This window comes from Pleurodeles waltl, chromosome 8 (assembly GCF_031143425.1).
Source record: "Pleurodeles waltl isolate 20211129_DDA chromosome 8, aPleWal1.hap1.20221129, whole genome shotgun sequence".
NCBI classification, from domain to species: Eukaryota; Metazoa; Chordata; class Amphibia; order Caudata; family Salamandridae; genus Pleurodeles; species Pleurodeles waltl.
This window is the reverse complement of record NC_090447.1, coordinates 750,732,802-750,753,184: the sequence shown is the minus strand read 5'-3', so window position 1 is coordinate 750,753,184 and position 20,383 is coordinate 750,732,802. Positions and strand designations below refer to the sequence as shown.

Sequence of the window (20,383 nt, the reverse complement as noted above, 5' to 3'; positions counted from 1 at the left end):
ATATATATATATATATCAATATTTATAGATATATCTATGTAGATATATCTATATATATATATATATATATACACACATCTATATATATATATATATATATATATATATATATATATATATATCTACATAGATATATCACTTTTGTCAATATGTGTGTGGTTTCCCTGGGGGCTGCGATCGGCCCCCAGGAAAACCAGACCCACATATAAAAGTGATATATATATATATATATATAGAGAGAGAGAGAGAGAGAGAATTGCCACCAGTTGTCTTGCAGTTGCAGCTTGCGTCTTCAAAGCAATGCACATACTTCAACTGACGCTTTTCAACTGTAGCTTTTAGGCAGCAATAAAAAAGACAAGTAAGTATTGTGATTATGTTTCTGCTACAAAAGGGTCAGACTTGTCTAGTGGCAGTTTTAGTGCCATAAAGAAGCGCAGAAGGTTGATATGCCCACTGCAAAGAGCAAATCTGTATTTTATGTAAATAGCGGAGTACATTAGTAAAATCAGCCATTACCTGCGCTATAATACAAATGAAATGTATGTGCGGGGTGGAGGGCGGCTATGGAGAGATGAAGGGCACTTGTGCTGGCTGGTAATGAGGGAATCCGAGGAGGAGGGAGTGGGAGCACCAATAATGATTGTTGGAATGGGCGCAGGAGGTGCTAAAGACTATGACGAATGGTATGTGACAAGGTGTTTTTTGAGTGTCTTGAAAGAACGTGCTGATTGAGGGAAGAAGCGCAGGTAAGGTGGCCTCTACTATTGCACGTATCTCACATACACCATCGATTTTGTGACTGTCTACGTACGCTAGTGTTTTAGAGCAACAGTTTAGCCAATAGCAGAGATGGCATCTTGATGGATGACTGCTGCCGTCACTCGGGTTATAAAGGACAGCTCTGACATAGGATCAGAGACTGGGACATCGGATAATGAGACAGCATCTGAGGGATAGGACAATGGCGCAGACTCAGAGTGATTTTTCAGTCGGAGGAGTCCCATTCGATAACTCCTCTTCCAGTACATTACGAGGGAGGTGATGAGGACAGTCCTGCTGTCCCTTCGCAAGCAGTCTGTGAAACTGGGTAATAGTGGGTTAGCCCAACCCAGGGAGCAGGTGAATGCGGCGGCAAGCAGAGAGAGAGTGCTCTCTTGGGAGCTCCCCAATTTAGTTCAGCCCCAAATTCCACCGCCCAAATCGTATTGTGGAGTTTTCTTACCCAGCATACCCTGCAAAGCTGAAATGTTGAATAAAAACTATTTTTCTCGCATTTTTGTCACACAAGCTACAGGAATATGCTGGGATCCACAAAATTCCTACCACCCAGTGATTCCTCACCTGTCCTGATAAAAACACTACCCCACTTGAGTGCCTACACCTAGTGCCTGCGCCAGGAATGGATCACCCCAGGGTCAACAGCTGCCTCATGTATGGACCAACATTGACCGTTGTGTGATCTATTCCTGTCGCGGGCACCAGGCCTACCCACACAAGTGAGGTACCATTTTTATCGGGAGACTTGGGGGAATGCTGGGTGGAAGGAAATTTGTGGCTCCTCTCAGATTCCAGAACATTCTGTCACTGAAATGAGAGGAAAACTTGTTTGTTTGGCCAAATTTTGATGTTTGCAAAGGCTTCTGGGTAACAGAACCTGGTCAGAGCCCCACAAGTCACCCCCATCTTGGATTCCCCTGGGTTTCTAGTTTTCAAAAATGTGCTGGTTTGCTAGGTTTCTCCAGGTGCCGGCTGAGCTAGAGGCCAAAATCCACAGGTAGGCACTGTTTTCTATGAAAAAATGTGATGTGTCCACGTTGTGTTTTGGGGCATTTCCTGTTGCGGGCGCTAGGCCTACCCACACAAGTGAGGTATCATTTTTATCTGGAGACTTGGGGGAACGCTGGGTGGAAGGAAATTTGTGGCTCCTCTCAGATTCCAGAACTTTCTGTCACCGAAATGTGAGGAAAACGTGTTATTTTAGCCACATTTTGAGGTTTGCAAAGGATTCTGGGTAACAGAACCTGGTCAGAGCCCCACAAGTCACCCCATCTTGGATTCCCCTAGGTCTCTAGTTTTCAAAAATGCACAGGTTTGGTTGGTTTCCCTAGGTGCCGGCTGAGCTAGAGGCCAAAATCTACAGGTAGGCACTTTGCAAAAAACAGCTCTGTTTTCTGTCAAAAAATGGGATGTGTCCACGTTGTGTTTTGGGGCATATCCTGTCGCGGGCGCTAGGCCTACTCACACAAGTGAGGTATCATTTGTATCGGGAGACTTGGGGGAACGCTGGGTGGAAGGAAATTTGTGGCTCCTCTCAGATTCCAGAACTTTCTGTCACCGAAATGTGAGGAAAACGTGTTTTTTTATCCACATTTTGAGGTTTGCAAAGGATTCCGGGTAACAGAACCTGGTCAGAGCCCCACAAGTCACCCCATCTTGGATTCCCCTAGGTCTCTAGTTTTAAAAATGCACAGGTTTGGTAGGTTTCCCCAGGTGCCGGCTGAGCTAGAGGCCAAAATCTACAGGTAGGCAATTTGCAAAAAACAGCTCTGTTTTCTGTCAAAAAATGGGATGTGTCCATGTTGTGTTTTGGGGCATTTCCTGTCACGGGCGCTAGGCCTACCCACACAAGTCAGGTATCATTTTTATCGGGAGACTTGGGGGAACGCTGGGGGGAAGGAAATTTGTGGCTCCTCTCAGATTCCAGAACTTTCTGTCACCGAAATGTGAGGAAGTGTGTTTTTTTAGCCACATTTTGAGGTTTGCAAAGGATTCTGGGTAACAGAACCTGGTCAGAGCCCCACAAGTCACACCATCTTGGATTCCCCTAGGTCTCTAGTTTTAAAACATGCACAGGTTTGGTAGGTTTCCCTATGTGCCGGCTGAGCTAGAGGCCAAAATCTACAGGTAGGCACTTTGGAAAAAACAGCTCTGTTTTCTGTAAAAAAATGGGATGTGTCCACGTTGTGTTTTGGGGTATTTCTTGTTGCGGGCGCTAGGCCTACCCACACAAGTGAGGTATCATTTTTATCAGGAGACTTGGGGGAACGTAGAATAGCAAAACAAGTGTTATTGCCCCTTATCTTTCTCTACATTTTTTCCTTCCAAATATAAGAGAGTGTGTAAAAAAGATGTCTATTTGAGAAATGCCCTGCAATTCACATGCTAGTATGGTCACCCCGGAATTCAGAGATGTGCAAATAACCACTGCTCCTCAAAACCTTATCTTGAGCCCATTTTGGAAATGCAAAGGTTTTCTTGATCCTATTTTTCACTCTTCATATTTCAGCAAATGAATTGCTGTATACCCAGTATAGAATGAAAACCAACTGTAGGGTGCAGCTCATTTATTGGCTCTGGGTACCTAGGGTTCTTGATGAACCTACAAGCCCTTTATATCCACGCAACCAGAAGAGTCCAGCAGACATAACGGTATATTGCTTTCAAAAATCTGACATTGCAGGAAAAAGTTACAGAGTAAAATATAAAGTAAAATGGCTGTTGTTTTTAGCTCAATTTCAATATTTTTTTTATTTCAGCTGTTATTTTCTGTAGGAAAACCTTGTAGGATCTACACAAATGACCCCTTGCTGCATTCCGAATTTTGTCTAGTTTTCAGAAATGTTTAGCTTTCCGGGATCCAGTATTGGTTTCACACCCATTCCTGTCACTGACTGGAAGGAGGCTGAAAGCGCCAAAAATAGTACAAATGGGGTATGTGCCAGTAAAATGCCAAATTTGTGTTGAAAAATGTGGTTTTCTGATTCAAGTCTGCCTGTTCCTGAAAGGTGGGAAGATGGTGATTTTAGCACCAGAAACCCTTTGTTGATGCCGTTTTCAGGGAAAAAAACACAAGCCTTCTTCGGCAGCCTTTTTTTCCCTTTTTTTTTTTGGAAAAAACGAAATTTTCACTGTATTTTGGCTAATTTCTTGGTCTCCTCGAGGGGAACCACAAACTCTGGGCACCATTAGAATCCCTAGGATGTTGGGAAAAAAAGGACGCAAATTTGGCGTGGATAGCTTATGTGGACAAAAAGTTATGAAGGCCTAAGTGCGAACTAAACCAAATAGCCAAAAAAGGGCTCAGCACTGGGGGGGGGGGACAGGGGGGGGGGGACGGGGGGGGGGGGGGGACGGCCCAGCAGCTAAGGCGTTAAAGGCCTTCAATCCAAATGATAGGTCCGAGCCACAGGAGTTTGCCTATAACGATGGAGAGGGCCTTTAACAGCGGGTATACCCCGAGGCAGAAGGGTTATAAGGAACATTCCACCCACAAAGGGTAGAATGATCTAAATGAAAAAGGGGAAAACAATGCAAAGTTGGTCCTCCAGGCTTATACCAGCCATTATGAACCCCGGAGCTACTGCATTATGTTCAATGCAGACCACAAAATTCCAGTGTTGAATGCATGACACTTTGCATGAGACTACACTAAATCAATGACGTTCGGAAGCAATTTTAAACCCTCTGATTTGGTAAAATATTGGAAATACAACTGCAAAATCACTTTTACATGAGTAGTAAGCCTAATTTGCAAATAAGAAAACCATTCCAGAATCATAAAATGTGTTTAGAGATTAATATTGAATAACAATTTGGAAGGGGATTTTCTTCCCAAACAGGATTCAATAATATATCATTAGTTTGCACCCACAATTCCAGTCACAAACCAGTGTTCAGTTACTGACTCCCAAGTTGTGGTAGTAACAGATACGCAAATAGGGATGTGTCCCCTTTGGACCCTTTCTCCTTTGAGAATCGAGGTGGCAGCATCAGAGGGAGTAGGTAGCTGTCAAGTAGACCTTTGCCTCCTCCAAATGAAGTTTTCCATAAATAATGTTTCTTTTTTGTTGGAAAAGCAGCCTCGATTCCTTTAAAGAACTCGGGTCATCTTAAAATTAAAATAAAAAAAACAGTTATGGAATATGGTCCCGAGGATGGTGGTCTGCTGTCCCTTGCGAGCCACCATCCCTGTGATTGCAACCAAACAGAATTGAGGAGGGGGTAGTTTGGGGTGGGAGGTGCAACTTGCGATCCATCTTTTAGTAAATGTTAATTAGGCAGATCGCTCTGTGACCCCTATGATTTGTTACTTTATGAAGTGAACTGTTAGTACATAGGTCGGGCTCCAAAATAAAATAATCGTTGCAAAAAGTTGGTAAGTAATTGGAAACCTCTTTTTTTGACCAATATTATGGTACACCTGGCCCCAAGTTTGGAAGTTAATCACTGCTGGAATGAAAGATAGTTATCTGTGTTTCATATACAAGCAAATTAAATGTAGTGCTTTATTTCACATTAAATGTAATCTCCACAGCTGCATATCGCAGGCCTTTTATTAAGGCTCAAACAACATGTTTAGATCGATGTGCGTGAATGCAACAGGTGACGCTTATATTTTGAGGTGTGATTCAGAGCGGAGTATACACATAATGTTGTACCAAAAGCATAAACGCCAATAATCTCCAGAAGCCATTTGAAGAAAAAAAAACATAAAACACCCAGGATTTACTGTTTAGGCCCTCATTTAGAGTAATAAACTATTTTTGCAGGTTTTCTTTGGAATTATCAACCCAGGAAATTAAAAGTTTTACCAGGTTCAAAACTGCAAGTGTAATATGACCTGCTTGAGTGGAAAAGGACCTAGAATTCTGAAAAAAATGTGGTGCAGAGCAGAGTAACTCTGAGACCCACGTATTTCGCATTTCAGGCTTGAAACCTGTAATCGCCAGTAAATGTGATAATAATGCCGCCCAGAATCGAGGCTACATATGCCTGCCCCACATTTCTGATCAACTCGGAATGGTGGCCATTGTAGGAAAGGGTAGACATGCATCTTTTTTATTTCATTTTTAATTACATACTTATTAACAAATATTAAAACCACAAAATAGGCCAAATAATTGCTATCCCGTGCTTCTGATGTTGGAGTGCGCTGTTCAAATTCAAGGTCCGGTGTCAATAGACGAACCCCAATCAAAGTGTTCCCTAGCTTCAGTTATACTATCCTTTTCCATCAAAACAATATTTATGAGGTGTATGTTCTAGTCACGCATTACACATACGTCCTGTTGATCACTCAGGGCTTAGATGTCTATTCTCCACACAGTCCCTCGCTCCCTCCAGCCTTTAGCTCTCTGTAGTGTGGGGTGGCTGCAGCAGTGCACAGATTATTTGACTATTTCATTAGTTCGAATTTAGCAAACCCTCTGCCTGCCAGTCTGTACTCCAGCTCAGGGGTCAGTGGGGCTGCCCCATTCAATTCCCTGCCCTGCTGACTCAAGCTTTGGGTAGCAAAGTTACCATTTGCTTTTACTGGTAAACGCACAACAGTCGTCTCAATAGCAGCTTTCAGGTTGCATGTGAGATTGCGGAGTCACACAGTGTGTTACGCTTGCTTGAGAATGTTGGCTCTGATGCAACATACCTTTTTGTAAAAAAATTTTAACAAAATTAAAAAATCATTCCGAAAACACACCTGTACTTAAATGATGCTGAAAACAAGTAACACCTTACCTACATAACGTGATCTGCGGCGCAAAAGTAATTGTGTGTAACAAAGTACCTGATTCCTGAAGATAGCGATACACCAAGAAATTCACTTCGTCGCTGGTTATGCTCATCTTAGCCTCACCTCAGCGTGATGAGGTCTTCAGGAAGTGTGTTCCCCGCTCTGTAAAATAAAAATACAACATTGAGGTCACACTGCAACTAGCAGCAACAAAGTAATTTTTACTGGAGAAATCAATGCCAGGATCAAAACTAGTTCAGCAGTCTTCATGGACAGACATCCTTATGTTTCTCAATATTTCACTTCAGATGTTCATTCGTTTTAAAGGGAGTCTTTCCTGCATCTCCTTGGGATCACTGCAAAAGGACTTCTCCATACAGTTCAAGTAACGAAAAAGGACGAGCATATGCAAAACAATGGGACGGGAGTTGGGGGGGGGGGGGTTGGGGAGGAGGGAAAAGAGAGAGAGAGTGTGTGTATGTGTGTGTCATATATATATATATATATATATATATATATACACACACCCGGACACACATTAATTGCAGTAATTGTTGGGTGAATGGAAGGATAACTCAATGGATGACTGCATGAATATCGGTAAAAGTGACATGTGGATGATGAGTAATTGCATGGATGGCAAACAAACATTCATCCACCCTTAGGCTTCTTCCTACATTGGCCCTTCACTCATTCACAATACACTCTCAGTTGTAAGTCAGACCTGCTGGATTTGCCAATGCTTAATATTTTCAGGCTGCATGCTAGTAAAGTAGGGTTGCTACAACCAAAACGAAAGGCTTTTGTCTTTCACCAAACCCAAAGGTTATCACAGCAAAAGGTCTCATTCGCATGTCACTTCCTATTAGAAAAACTAACAAAAGCACAGATCTGGGGAAAAAAATAAAAAAAATCACCCGAATATTTAAAAGCCTGTCAATAATTAACAATCAGATCAAGAAAAAAATGATTCATCGAAGAATACATATATTGTTCAGCGTGGAAAATGGAAAAGTGTGATTCATTTAAGGTAAGATAGCCTCATTTGGGAATTTCATTATCTCTGTCATTGACTGCACTAATAATGGTTCTTTTTAAGTGGTAAGAAGACATTTTATACTGTGAATATTCTAGAGTCTCTTTCACTGCATTTTCTTATACTAATTTATTCAATTCTTTCCCATATATGATAAAGAGGCTAAATATAGTCCATGAATGAACAAATGTCATTATTCAGCGAGAGGTGTATAGGTAAACATTCTCAACTGCCAGAGTTCTTGCACTTTTGAGTTTCTCTTTCATAAATATCTGTAAGTACCAACGTTGCATTTTTCATAACAAATGTACTTTTCGAAGATCACCAATGTAGTGCTTATTTTCTAAATCCATTAAATGTTGTGCACATTAAACTCAGTTTCAGGGGGAAATATCGCTGTTTTAATAACATCTTTCTACACCTCTGCTCAATCCATTCAATCTAATGAAACCGGTTTTAGAGCCAAATTTAGAGCTTGGCAGAGGGATTACTCTGTTACAAACGTGACAGATATTCTATCCGCCTTGCTACAAGTGCCACAGGATATAATGTAGTTGTAATAAGGTGGGTGGGTTCTTCATAGCTTTGTGACAGAGTGACCCATCCTTCAAATTCTAAACTAGGCCCATAGACCCTTTTATGTTGTGCCCGAATTTGAACTGTTTACCCAAGTTCAAGATACACATTGACTCTAGTTCGACTCTTTGGCTAGTTTCCAGACCTTTACTTCATTTCTAGTCTAGCAACTTATTTGTTCTACTATCTAAGAGGACTGCACTTTAGGATGATGTTATAAGGTTAACACATCAGTTTTACATTAATTTTATCTAAAAATGTTGATGTAAATGATTCTGAAGTCTCATGGTAATGCTTATATTATTAAAACTATAAAATAAATACTTAAATAAGTTTATAAACTTTAATAGGGTAAATCATTACCTGCTGTATATTTGTCATTCTAGTGTACCTTTCTAGGTCTAGCTCGACAGTGCAGGTGTCTGCAAGACCTATTGTTGTCAACAGGAGCAGCTTGCAGTGGTAAATAGGGGTGGTGCGGCACACGTGCGGATGGGTTGGGTGTGAGGGGAATGAAATTTTTTTTTTTTTAAAGTACCTGTGCTACCGTCACCACTGCGCTGCTCCTCTCCTAGGCTAGAGACAGGCAAAGGCTCCCAGCCTGCCCTGCGGCCAATCCTAACGCTGCCCAGAGTTAGGATTGTCTGGGAGCGCCCAGCCAGGGCACTCCCAGGCAGACTGGGAGCCTGTGCCAGCTCTCTCCTGCCCGGCAACACAGTGCCAGGCTGAAGAGAGCCTACTGTGCACGTGTGTTTGGCCGGCCGATGACAGCTGGCCAAACATGCATCAGTAAGGGGGAGTGCTATCCAGTGAGGGGGAGTGCTGTGCACTCACCCTCAGTGCTCGTCACAGCTTGTGGCCCGTCCCTTTTACCAAAAAACGATAATAAACATAGTTTATTATCGTTTTTTGGTAAAAGGTTTGCAGCTGCTGCTGCTGGCGGGGCGACGCTTCTCTGTCCAAGCGGAGAAGCTGCGCATTGGCTTTCGCTCCGCACAGAGAACTATCTTACTCTCACTTCATGTTATTGTTTGTTTGGTGTACCATTCCGCCTCCTTGTTTGCACCGGATGCTGAGGGACTAGTTGAGTGCACTAAATCATCACACATTTTATTATTTCTCACAGATACACTGTATAATGAAACCACATTTTTTTCTTTTCACTACAGCAGGCTTTTTTTGAGGTTTCAGTAGATTTAAAAAGCAGACCAGATTTACTGGCTTTGCAAATGCTTGTCGTATTTTTCGTCTGATAGGAGCACCACCCAGCTAGAACACCTCCAAGGATTCCTCTCTTTCTATGCCTAAGTGGTCCAATACAGTGATTGAATTTCGACAATTTCCCAGGACTGTTTTTATTTTCCACTTTAGTCTGGAGGAGAGCAGCAGTAAATCAATCAGCTGTCAAGTGATAGCTGCTTTGGAACTCTGACGTGGAAAACTGCATAAGCGAATAGCGGTCGCTACTTGGTTGGCTAATGGCTGCGAGTCTGCCCCCAGACATCCACAGCTTAGGTTGGCAAAATAAGATCTAGTGTTTGATTGACGTTTGATAAAACATATGGATTCTTTCTGACAGCTCATCCATGCTCATTCAGAAGAGCAGCAGCACTGAGACTATTTTTCACGAGCAGGGTCATTTTTTGACAACTATTGTTTTCAACTACTTTTAGAAGCTGCCTTTGTTGCGTTTCTGCCTCATTTCTTTCTTTTCCACTTGATCCTTCAATCAGACACCACCTAAGATTTATTTCCTGTAAACGTCTGCAATAATTGCATCTTCATCTATCTACCATGGTGGTTTGATTCGTTTTTTTTTGGGACATGTTCTATTGCTAAGTGATCTCCACATATTTGATGGCAATCCTTTCTCTTCCTGTCATAAAGCTACCTAAAACAGTGAGTTATAACTAAAGGAGCTTGCATTCCTCACTAGGTTAATCCAAAGTAAAACTGGACCCGCGATCTGGCTGAAGTTCATTTACAGGGCGTGTGTTCCAAGAAGGGGCAGGAATTTCAACTTGTGAACTGTGTTTCCAGTGAAGGGATGCTATTTTACAATAAAAGCAAACAAGCATATGCAATGCAAAGGGTCTCGCATTTGCTAGATTTAGCGCTATTTCACTCCATGACTTTGCTCGACACCACTTCACTCCTATTCTACTCCACAACACTGTACTCCACTCTATACCCCTCCACTCTACCACACTGTATTACACTTTATGCCCCTCCACTCCACAGCACTACTCCACAACAACTCTTCACAACACTCTGCTCCACGCTTTCCCACTCTGCTCCACTTTTTGCCATTCCACACTACGCCACTCCCTTCTACGCCATTAACTTTTAGCCATGCTGAACAGCAGCTACACAGGTGTACAACCTGGTTAAAATACATTGGCAAAGCCAATAGATCTTACCTAGGCATGATATATTAGCTTTGCCAATGCCTGTTTTGTGTGGCGGGCAGATTTTGTGGGTGCATGTGGGCTGCTGTTGTAAACGTCTTTAAATACAGCCTAGCCAGCAGCAGCAAGTAGCAGCAGGCGGTGGACGCTGTTATCTCATCACGTGCCCCGTGGACAGACCAATCACACTTTGCGGCTAGCAGAGCTGGCATGTGTCAATGTTTTTATCTTCTTGAAAGGGAATCTAATATTACCACTCACATTGCCTGCAGCAATCACAGATACATGTGGTTCCCCCTCCCTTCAGAGACCACCTAGACAGCATGTATTAAAATTACAATTTACAAAGACCATTTTTTATTACCCAGTTCACAAATATCATCACTTTTACTATGGTGCCAGAGCCTAGTTTCTGCTCCAGCCCGGCCCTGAATGAGTTGTTTTGTTAGTCCTGAGAATACACCTCTGAATGGCAACACTAAGACCAAGGAAACACATCAAGTGACTGAGAGGTTTAGAGTTTGTTGGACTGCGCCCAGTTCATGGGAAATCAGTTTACAATGGAGCATATCGAAAAGCGCTTTGACGCCTCTTCAGGGGTAGTAAGCGCTATATAAATACGATTACAATACAATACAATACAATATAACCACCTGTCTTTGCGAGCAGAATCTTTCCTCTCTCAGAGCTAAAGGAAGCACTCATGCAAGCTGTAGTGATGGCACACTCGGAGAGGTAACCTAGGTCCCTCGTGTTGGACATGCAGATGTTGGGCATGTAAGGCATCACCACCTTCCTTCAGGATGAAGGCCATCTTCGCCAGTTCTGGTCTTCAGTGATTATATGACTAGGTGCATGAGGCAAGACATGGTTTTATTCTGACACCAGTATTTATATCTGGGCCTTCATTATGAGGGTGGGGTAGGCACTTGAGAACCCCGTTTTCTCCCATACTAGAAGGTCTCAATATCCCATTTTTTCTTTTTGGCCGTGTACCTGCACTTGCATTCCCCCTGCATCGCGTTGACAAATGTGCTCAGCAGAAATTTGGATGTAGACCATAATCGATAAACAAAGTTGTCCCTGACAACTACGATCACCTCCAGGTCAATGCCGACCACTTCACTGCGATAGCCTGTCATACGTAGTATTCTTAAAAAAGAAAAGAGGCTCCCCAAACTCACCTCTCACTCTCTTCAGTCTGGCAGACATGGCCAGATTTCAAAAACTGCTCTTTTCTCTTCGGAGTTGTTTATGTCAGTGACGGAGAACGTGGATGGTGGAAGATGTGGATTCTGGTTAAGGAACAATGTGCAAAATGCACATGGTGTCCTCATTGTCAGCCTTGCCAGCTGCTGCACCGTACACTGGTCCATATTTGTTAGGCAAAACTATGGATTTAATGGATACATATATACTGGAACTGCCAAGGCCTGTAGCCTTTCCTTCTTTTCATTGAAAACAGGGAGGCTGGTATTTCTTGATCCAGGTTCCACCATGCATTTTTGCCACAGGAAGGGTTTTGATCAGAAAACAGTTCTGATGTGGATGTTGAATGTGTGGTCTGTGAATGGACTCCTCTGTATTATTAGTGTTCCCTTTCCTTAGGTGGACTCAAACATAAGGGACAACGCGGACGCTGAATGGCACCCTAATTAAAAAATGGCTGTCATGTGATGTGATCTAAAATGTGAATTGCACCTTAAAGCAATGAGTGAATGGTGCTAGCCAAAAGCCCTTATCAGTGTATTAACTTTGTATGAATGTGTTAGATATATTGCTCAAAACTAGCCATAAGGCAGAGAAGTGTTCGACAGGGTCAAAGATCCTTAGGATAATGTATTCTAACGTGGGGCCCAAATCACAAAGCTATCTTCACACTCAACTGGGCTTTGAGTGTGCAACTTGCGTTGTCTAGGGCAAAATCCTGTTATGTATTCACAGGATCAGAAATGGTGGCATTTTCCTCTTCTGTGTGGGCGTACCCGTTTTTAAAACTCTACTCACCGTTACAATTTAACCATTTTGGCAAACATTCTCACTAGGTTGGGACACCACCCTAAAGGTGGTGAACACCCAGAAGCCTGCAAACCTATGTGTATTAAATGCTTTACTTATAGCTTTTAAACTTGAAAATGGAGACATATTTTACCCGTTAATAGACCAGATTAATTGCCAAGGCAGAAGAAGGGAGAAAACACCCCCAATGTTAGTGGAGACTTAGGGGAAGGGAGAAACAAAAACAATAATAAAAACTACAAAGGTACTGTTGCATTATATTCATGCATGCAGAAGTGAAGCATTCCACATTGGCTATCAACGTACTTCTACTTTTCTCTATGACATGCTGCCCACTACCATCCAACAGAACATACTCGGTAGAACTTCCAGCATACTGCAACCTGATAATAAGTATGTCATGTAGTTTTATGTGCGACTGCTAACAAGTCCCAGAGCACATGCTAGGTAAGCGAAGTAGCAATCCCCTCTCAGGATTTTCTGGCAGCGGTCCCAACACAAGCTTTGAGGAGGGGGAACTTCGGGTCCGAGATGGATTGTATCTCCTAAATTTGTTTTTAAATAAGCAGGACCTAAATTGTGTATTCCTCTACACACAATGCATAAAGCTTGAAATTCAAAAAAGTGTTTTGGTAGGGAGTGAGTGCAGGTCTTATAGATGGGCGGATACAGAGGCAACAGATGAGGTTTAGGGTCAAATGCATTGGCACGTTTAGAATGACTTGAATGCGGTGGGAGAGATATTACAGCAGGACCAGATACACTGAGTTGCTATAGTCATTTGGGTGACACATGGAACTCTTGCTGCTATCAGGTGTTGTATTACTGTACTAGCTCTGTGTTATTGTAGACAATAGCTGTGATGGCTCTGCAAGCTGTTCTAGCCTGCCACGGTCAGCACCTAGTCATGACGTCTGATGTCCTGTCCTCCTTATGATAGATCAGTAGGTACTCTCAGGGTATTCCTTGCGGCCCTTACTGTTTCAAATTATCATATGTGCTTGAGTATTGTCCTAGTGCCCGATTCCTGTGTTTCCATACTCCAGGGCTTTGTGGCGTAACAAAACTTGAGGGGGCACCCTGCAAAGTACATAGAGCCCCCCTTCCCTCTCTGGGCTCACTCAGGAAACTCTGTTCTGCGGCAGAGGTACTGTGTTGAATGGGCCCTCTGGAGTTCGGCCCCCCCTGCACTGCAGGTGCCTACATTATGCCACTGCCCACCCTGTCGTATACGGGAGTGTCCAGTTCAATGGTGAAGACGTTTGGTATTTTCGGTACTGCATAAATTCTGCATCAGAAATTCTCGTCTTCAGAGGTGTAGTTCATAATCTATTGTACAATCTATTGCACGGATGGTCAGCTGGCTAGGAATCAGATCACAGTCTGTGAAGAAGATATGCTGAAGGATCGTAGTCTAGCCTAAATTCTTGAAATCAGGCACAGCGGGTTCTTAAGTTGATCAGCTATTGGTCAGCCATTTGTTAAAAAATGTTTTATTTATTTTATTTTCATTTTACTACTTACCACTTACTGCAGCTGTTCAAACTTATGGTTAGTATGCGGTTGCAGCATCTACGTGCGCCGTGTGGAGGGGACTTGTGATCTTCTGTAATGGAGTAGGGGGATGTGGGCCTATGAATGCAAGATCCAGAATCTGCTATAATGCTGTTAAAGGAGTGCAGTGCACTGACTATCAGGAGAAACAGGTGTTGCAAAACTGTTTTCGGTTGAGTCGTGTAATGTGCAGAAGTGAAAAGTGGATATAACCTTACTGAACAGAATGGAAGGGTGCGATAAAGAGTTGTTGTTGTGTGGTATTATGGCTGCTGCAGCATTTGAGAAAAAGGAGTTAGGAATGTTGGGCTAGATTCAGAAGAAAGAGAGTGAGATGGTGATAGGCTTCAGACATAAAAGTGAAAGTGTGACAGTATCTGTAAATGTTCTATTGAATGACTGGTTTTGGGCCCTGTGTGTTTTTACTGTTTAAGTGCGTGACGTGGACTACATGAGTTGTGTTGGCATCATTGGCCGGAGGTAAGGAGCGTGCAGTGGCAGAGAAAGAGGGCCTATGGAGAGTTAGAGTGGGTGGGGACAGAGTTAGAGTGATATGGAGAGGAAGTGACAGGCTGGGGATGAAAGAAGCAGTCTGGTAATGTTAGTATGGCGCACTAATTGTGTGAAAGGGGGCATCAGCTGAGAATGTAAGAATTTGGTTATGTGCATTTAAGAGGAGGGGAGTTTACTGCTCTGTAGTTGTTGGTATGTGTGGTGTGAATGGACCTTAAAAAGGGGGTGTACACGGTACTTGAATCGTGATTTTGTGTCCCCTTTGCATCAAATTCAGTATCACTATTTAAAATATTAACTTTTCAGGAAACATAAAAACGCACAAGCACCTCCGTTTATATTGGTTCCACTAACTATGAGAGATTGTTACATGCTTTTACAATTCTTCATCAATATTAAGATGAGAATTACAGAACTTTAGGAAGAGGATTACAAATCTGTAGGCTATTAATGTTCCTAGTATTATTAATGAATTTTAGCTGTATTTTTCATAAGGCAACAATGAATTGGTTAAATCAATTTCAAATGAGTTGAATTAAAAAACTTGTTTTTGCTATGCTTGTTGTCTCCGTGGGACAGCCAAATAACCAAACCAAATCATTTTGATATATGATCTGATAGTGAAGGATGGAGTGAATCAGATGTGCATTATGGATATGGTATGGTATGTTATGGTGTAAGGTGTTATGAAATGGTATGGTCTAACGAGTGAGTTTAAGAAGAGTGGCATGAGGCTGTATTGTGAGATTAAATATTGAGGGGATTAATGCAGCGTATAACGCTGTGCTAAGAAGAAAACATGGGTAGTGTACTAAGAGGAAAACTTATATGTATGATAACCTGTAGATTGTGTCAATGTGGAATATTACGATGATGCCTGATGACGATGATACATGCATCGGGTGTGTGTTGGTTCACTTGCTTGTAATTTACTGGCACCGATGAGGAAGGGGAAGGTGACAGAAGAGAGCCAGAGGCCTTGTAGGGAAGGTGAGGTGGATGGCACTGTTGTGGGTGGGTGTCGTGTTTGATAAAAAAAAAAAATCCTATTTGCTTAGAAATAGCCAGGTTTACAATGTCTTTCTGAAGAGTATGTTGTCTGGTGTTTAGGAGAGGGCGAGAGCTCCATAGGTCAGTAGCGAAGAAAGGTAGTAAGAAGTTCTGGTAATTTATTTCTTGAAAGGCGCTTTACTGAGGCAATGACCACTGTTGGAGCGGTCAATAAGAGGCTGCCCACAGCTGTGAAGCTTCCGCTGGATTAATTCAGGCCCCGTGTCCTATTTAGCTCTGAGGGTGATACACAGGGTTCTGAATTGGCCTCTGTGTGATAGGAACCTAGGGCACAGTCTTGAGGGCACCAGAGCTTTTTTCTCTGAGACTGAGGGACGGGAGACTGGCAACTACATTTTCAACCCTCTGGAGTCCTCCTGATGGCTGTATCGGGAGTCCTAGGAGAGTGTGATAGTGCTGCCTGGTCAAGAAATGATCAGTGTGACTATGGCCTGACGTCTCTGAGGGTAGCCTAGGTAATGGAATATTTGGCAGAGGGTGTGAACCTAATACAAATATGCTTGTACTACTTTGTTAATGTAGGGCTCTAGGGATTGTTGTGAGCCCATGCCATGGTTTTTCCCTGCCTTGCAGGATGGAGGTTATGGGCTCATGGAGAGTGTCTACGGCAAGGTTGTTGTTGCTGCTCTAATCAAACTGTGACAGATCAGGATTTGAAGAGCTTCTTGATCTTCCATATACTGATCTGGTGTAGGCAGATTAGAAGATGTTGGGTTTCTGTAGCTCACTGGTATAGTCCTAGCAAATCATTCACAATGAGCAGATGGAAGATAAAATATTTATCAACAAAGGCTTAGAATGAACGGACCTACCCCCTTTCTCCAGCCATGAGTATAACAAATCAGATTGGGGACGGTTAGTTTAACTTAAAAAGTGGCACTGGTCCTGTTGCACCATATATTTCGGCAATAGTTCAGTTACTCAACCACAAGTCAATTTTCTTTGGACAATGTTTGAGGAGTATTAGGCTTAAGCCATACCATTCCCAAAAGCCATTAAACAACCAATGCAGCTGTACTTGGGATCTGCACATATAATTACATTTGGAATTCTGCCACACTAACTTCATTTGGAAAAGTTGGACTTACATGTGTCCAAGAGTCAGTTCATTTATTACAAGTTCCTTTTGATAAATAACAAAAAAACGAAAATCAAAATTGACCCTCATCTCAGCTACTGCAATGGTCCTGCCAAAACGTCTGCAAGTGTGTCCACTGCCCACTAAAACACTGCAGAGGATGGGTCTGTCACTTAGCAGAGGAGGGTGACTTGGACTTCTGCCAAGGCTGAGATTGCAAACACTTCTCCTCATAGTGATGCTCATTCATCACTGCCAGCCCCACAGAACGCTGAAAAGCCTTTCTATTACGGATAAACTGGAAAGCTGTGGCCTTCTGTTCGGAGATCATTTCAGAAGGAGAAGCAGGATTCTATTTGGTGAAAACGTCAGCTCATATTTGGAGAGAAGTTTAAGGATCTTTAAGATTCTACTTGAATGACCAATCATCCAGGAGACGCACATTCCGCAACTCGAATGCTTTTGAATCCACTGGCAATAAAAGGAGGAGAGTATCCACCCACCAAGGAGGAAGAAAGTCTTGTGTTGCCATTTAATCAGGAACATTTCTCCTATGGCTCATAGTCCACTCTAACTGTCTTCCTGTAGGGCACATGAGGCATCCAAGGTCACTCCAACTGGTGCTTCAAGCAGTATACCCACTCTCCATCTCCACCAGTCAGCGTACCCATGTCCGCCCTTACTCTGTGATATGGGACTCACTGCACTCTTGCTGCTGTCGACTGGTCTTGCAGGTCCAATTTTAGAACCTTCTCTCTCAAGCCTGCTGTCCACATGGCTGAAAAAAATATTGCATAGATTTAAATATGCCTGGAACGTGTGCCTCTTCGTTTTGCCTTAAAGCAGGAAAGTCTACACTTTAATGCAGAAAAAAATCTGTGATTGTATTTAAGAGAAGGAAGTGAATATTGTAACTTGGCATACTCCTCATCCCATACAGCCTAAAATATTCCTCTCTCCTTAGGTTTAACATGCTCAGTTCTTGTTATATTGCTTATGTCATAATGTGTATAGGTATCAATTATAATGCTCCTTTTTTTTTTTACTTTGACTGCTATACACCTTTGTTCTTTGTTTTTTAATACATTTATTTGCATTTTATCATTTTTGAGCATTATATTTCACTTTGAGCATTCCTAAAGTTACAGACAAGTGCTTCATTTAACAAGCATTTGCAATGCAATGGGTCTTACATTTGTTTGAGTTAGAGCTATTAGTGTTGCAAACTTCTAACTGGACTTTTCTTGCCACATAAATTGCAAATGAAAAGTAAAACAGTTGATGTAAGCATGCCGATTCAAAGTGCCACGGCCGCCATGAGCGCGAAGGAGACACCCAAAACGAAAAAGAAGTTTGCTCGCAGTCAAACATATAGGCCAGTGGTTCCCAACCTTTTTACTTCTGTGGACCCCCATTTTATGATCACTTGAACCCGGGGACCCCCACTGAATCATTATTGGAGTCTGGGGACCCCCCACTAAGTCATTACTGAAAGCTGGGGACCCAATCTGTTAACATTGTTTCATTTTCTAAGCAGTCACGGACCACCTGAGGAGTCTTTGCGGACCCCCAGGGGTCCCCGGACCACAGGTTGGGAACCAGTGATATAGGCAAATATGCAATCATCCATGTAACAGGGTCGATGGCCAAGGCGGTACGAAACCGGCCCAAGGTGGGGCAAACGTAAAGCATTTACAAATGATGATAAAGGATTTTTGAAAGGCAAGCCTACAAACGAGTGATAGTGATGGGCGTGTGGTGGGCGTGGTTAAAAAAACAACACTCTACACAAAGGCTGTGTCTGTAGAACAGTCAAGAGAGGACTCCTGACAGGAAAAACGCTACAAACCGCTTTTGAGATTGCATAAAAAGCATCTACATTTCTTATCTGCTTTGAGTGCATAAAAATGGGAGCTATTTACATTCTTGTTGCTTCAGTTCCAAGTTCTTTCACCAAGCAAGGAAGTATTTTGCAGCATATTCTGAGGACTGGTGTGCAACTAGAACTTGTGCCTGTGTAACAGCCTGGTTCTGAGAAGAGAGGGTACATCACCTGGAGTTTTTACTTGCTAAAAGAGCTGTACCCCTGACCTAAAGAGCCTAGAAGCCTGCCTGCTGCAAGAGGGAACTAGCTTGTCAAGCTGCAGGAGGTGTGACTGTCCAGGGAATGCCAGAAACCACCAAACTCTAGTGTGGAGGGTCTAACAGGAGAACAAGGGCTGCAGAGAGTGATCTTCGAGTATGAAGAGGGCATGTGCAGTCTCTCTAGAAATGCAGTGCCAAGAGGGAATCGTGGGAGGACAGTCAACCTTGCCACTATGCAGTCAGAACAATCACGGTTGACCTCTCTGCTTAAATCAAGGGATGTGACCAGGGTGAATTTAGCCATAAAACTCCATAGCTGCTCCTGTGGCTACATTAGCAAGGAAGTCAGGAACTGTGTCCATGGTCGACATCGCAGTTGTAATTAAGACTTATGTGCAAGGAGGTGCAGTATCTACAACACGCATCCTGAAACTGTTAGCGTGCTGACGTGACACCAGGGATGCCTGACATGAGCCCTAACTGACTCCCAGTATCTGCATTCACCGATGGACTCATAGTTTCTGGTCTGCATGCTCCATTGTGCCGTGTCCTACCAAGATGGAGGGCCACTCCTGCAACCATGCCGTCTCATCCTAAGAAGCGAGCAAGTTCGGAAGCACATGATGCTGAAACACCCAGGGACCTGCATTGTGGTGAGACTGTATCAAGGAGACTGTATTGAACTGAGCACAACTATAATTGAACTGGGGTACCTGCCTGCTCCTGAGCCTTGAATAATGTCTCACAAAACTAACCTAACGTGGGCCTGCCAAGACTCATAAGAGGAGGAACTCATGTGAAAGAGAGAAGAGGAAGACATTAGAGACAGTATTGAGTAGCCCAAGTGGCAGTGCATATTGTGGTACCTACAGCAGTATACCAGTTTAACTGAGTCTATTAAAGTATGTACCTCATCCAAATAAACCACTGGGTTGGACAAACAGCTATTACCCTATCCCTGCTGGGTGATTTGAGTTTCCATACCCCTACACTACTTGACTAAATTAAGCAGCAAAAAAAGGCAAATTATGTGGCCTAATGCAGTGCATTTGTGATAGTTTTACTTCATTATTTTGTCATTTTTAAACATGGTAACACTGTCTCTGAAAATATTTCACCTTATTAGTAATTTAACACCTAAATACATCAATAAGCAAGTGAAATATGACCACTCAACCTTTGTAATGGGCCTTCCAGAGTGCAGGAACATGTATTTCCATGTTTTTAGTACTTTTTGATCTGTTTGAGCCCATTTTTTTGTCAAAATCTACAGATTATGCAGCAGATGAAGGAATATGTGGCTAATGCAGCAAAGCCAATATTATATAAAAAAGGTTGCAGTCCCAGAATCTCATAATTGCCAATAGCATTGCGATCTCTGGCATGAATGTTTCGAAGTTTACATTTAGAAACTGACTTTTGATCAATGTCAAAGTCCATGCAGAAACTAATTCTAGTGTATTGAAGTGAAACCCTTACAAGCTAAAGAAATATACTTTTTGAAATTTGAGTCATTAGCAGATTTTAAAATC

The 20,383-nt window shown here is 42.6% G+C and overlaps 1 protein-coding gene across 5 annotated transcripts in view; it reads right to left on the bottom strand.

Moving 5' to 3' along the window:
• LOC138250278 (F-box-like/WD repeat-containing protein TBL1X) overlaps positions 1 to 20,383 on the bottom strand; it is a 690,394-nt gene that overhangs the window by 222,037 nt on the left and 447,974 nt on the right. For all 5 annotated transcript variants that reach the window (XM_069204996.1, XM_069204999.1, XM_069204997.1 and 2 more), the window contains one exon: positions 6,566 to 6,673. In XM_069204996.1, coding sequence (XP_069061097.1) covers positions 6,566 to 6,623 — 58 coding nt within the window. In that variant the 5' untranslated portion in view covers positions 6,624 to 6,673. The remainder of the gene's footprint in view (positions 1 to 6,565; positions 6,674 to 20,383) is intronic.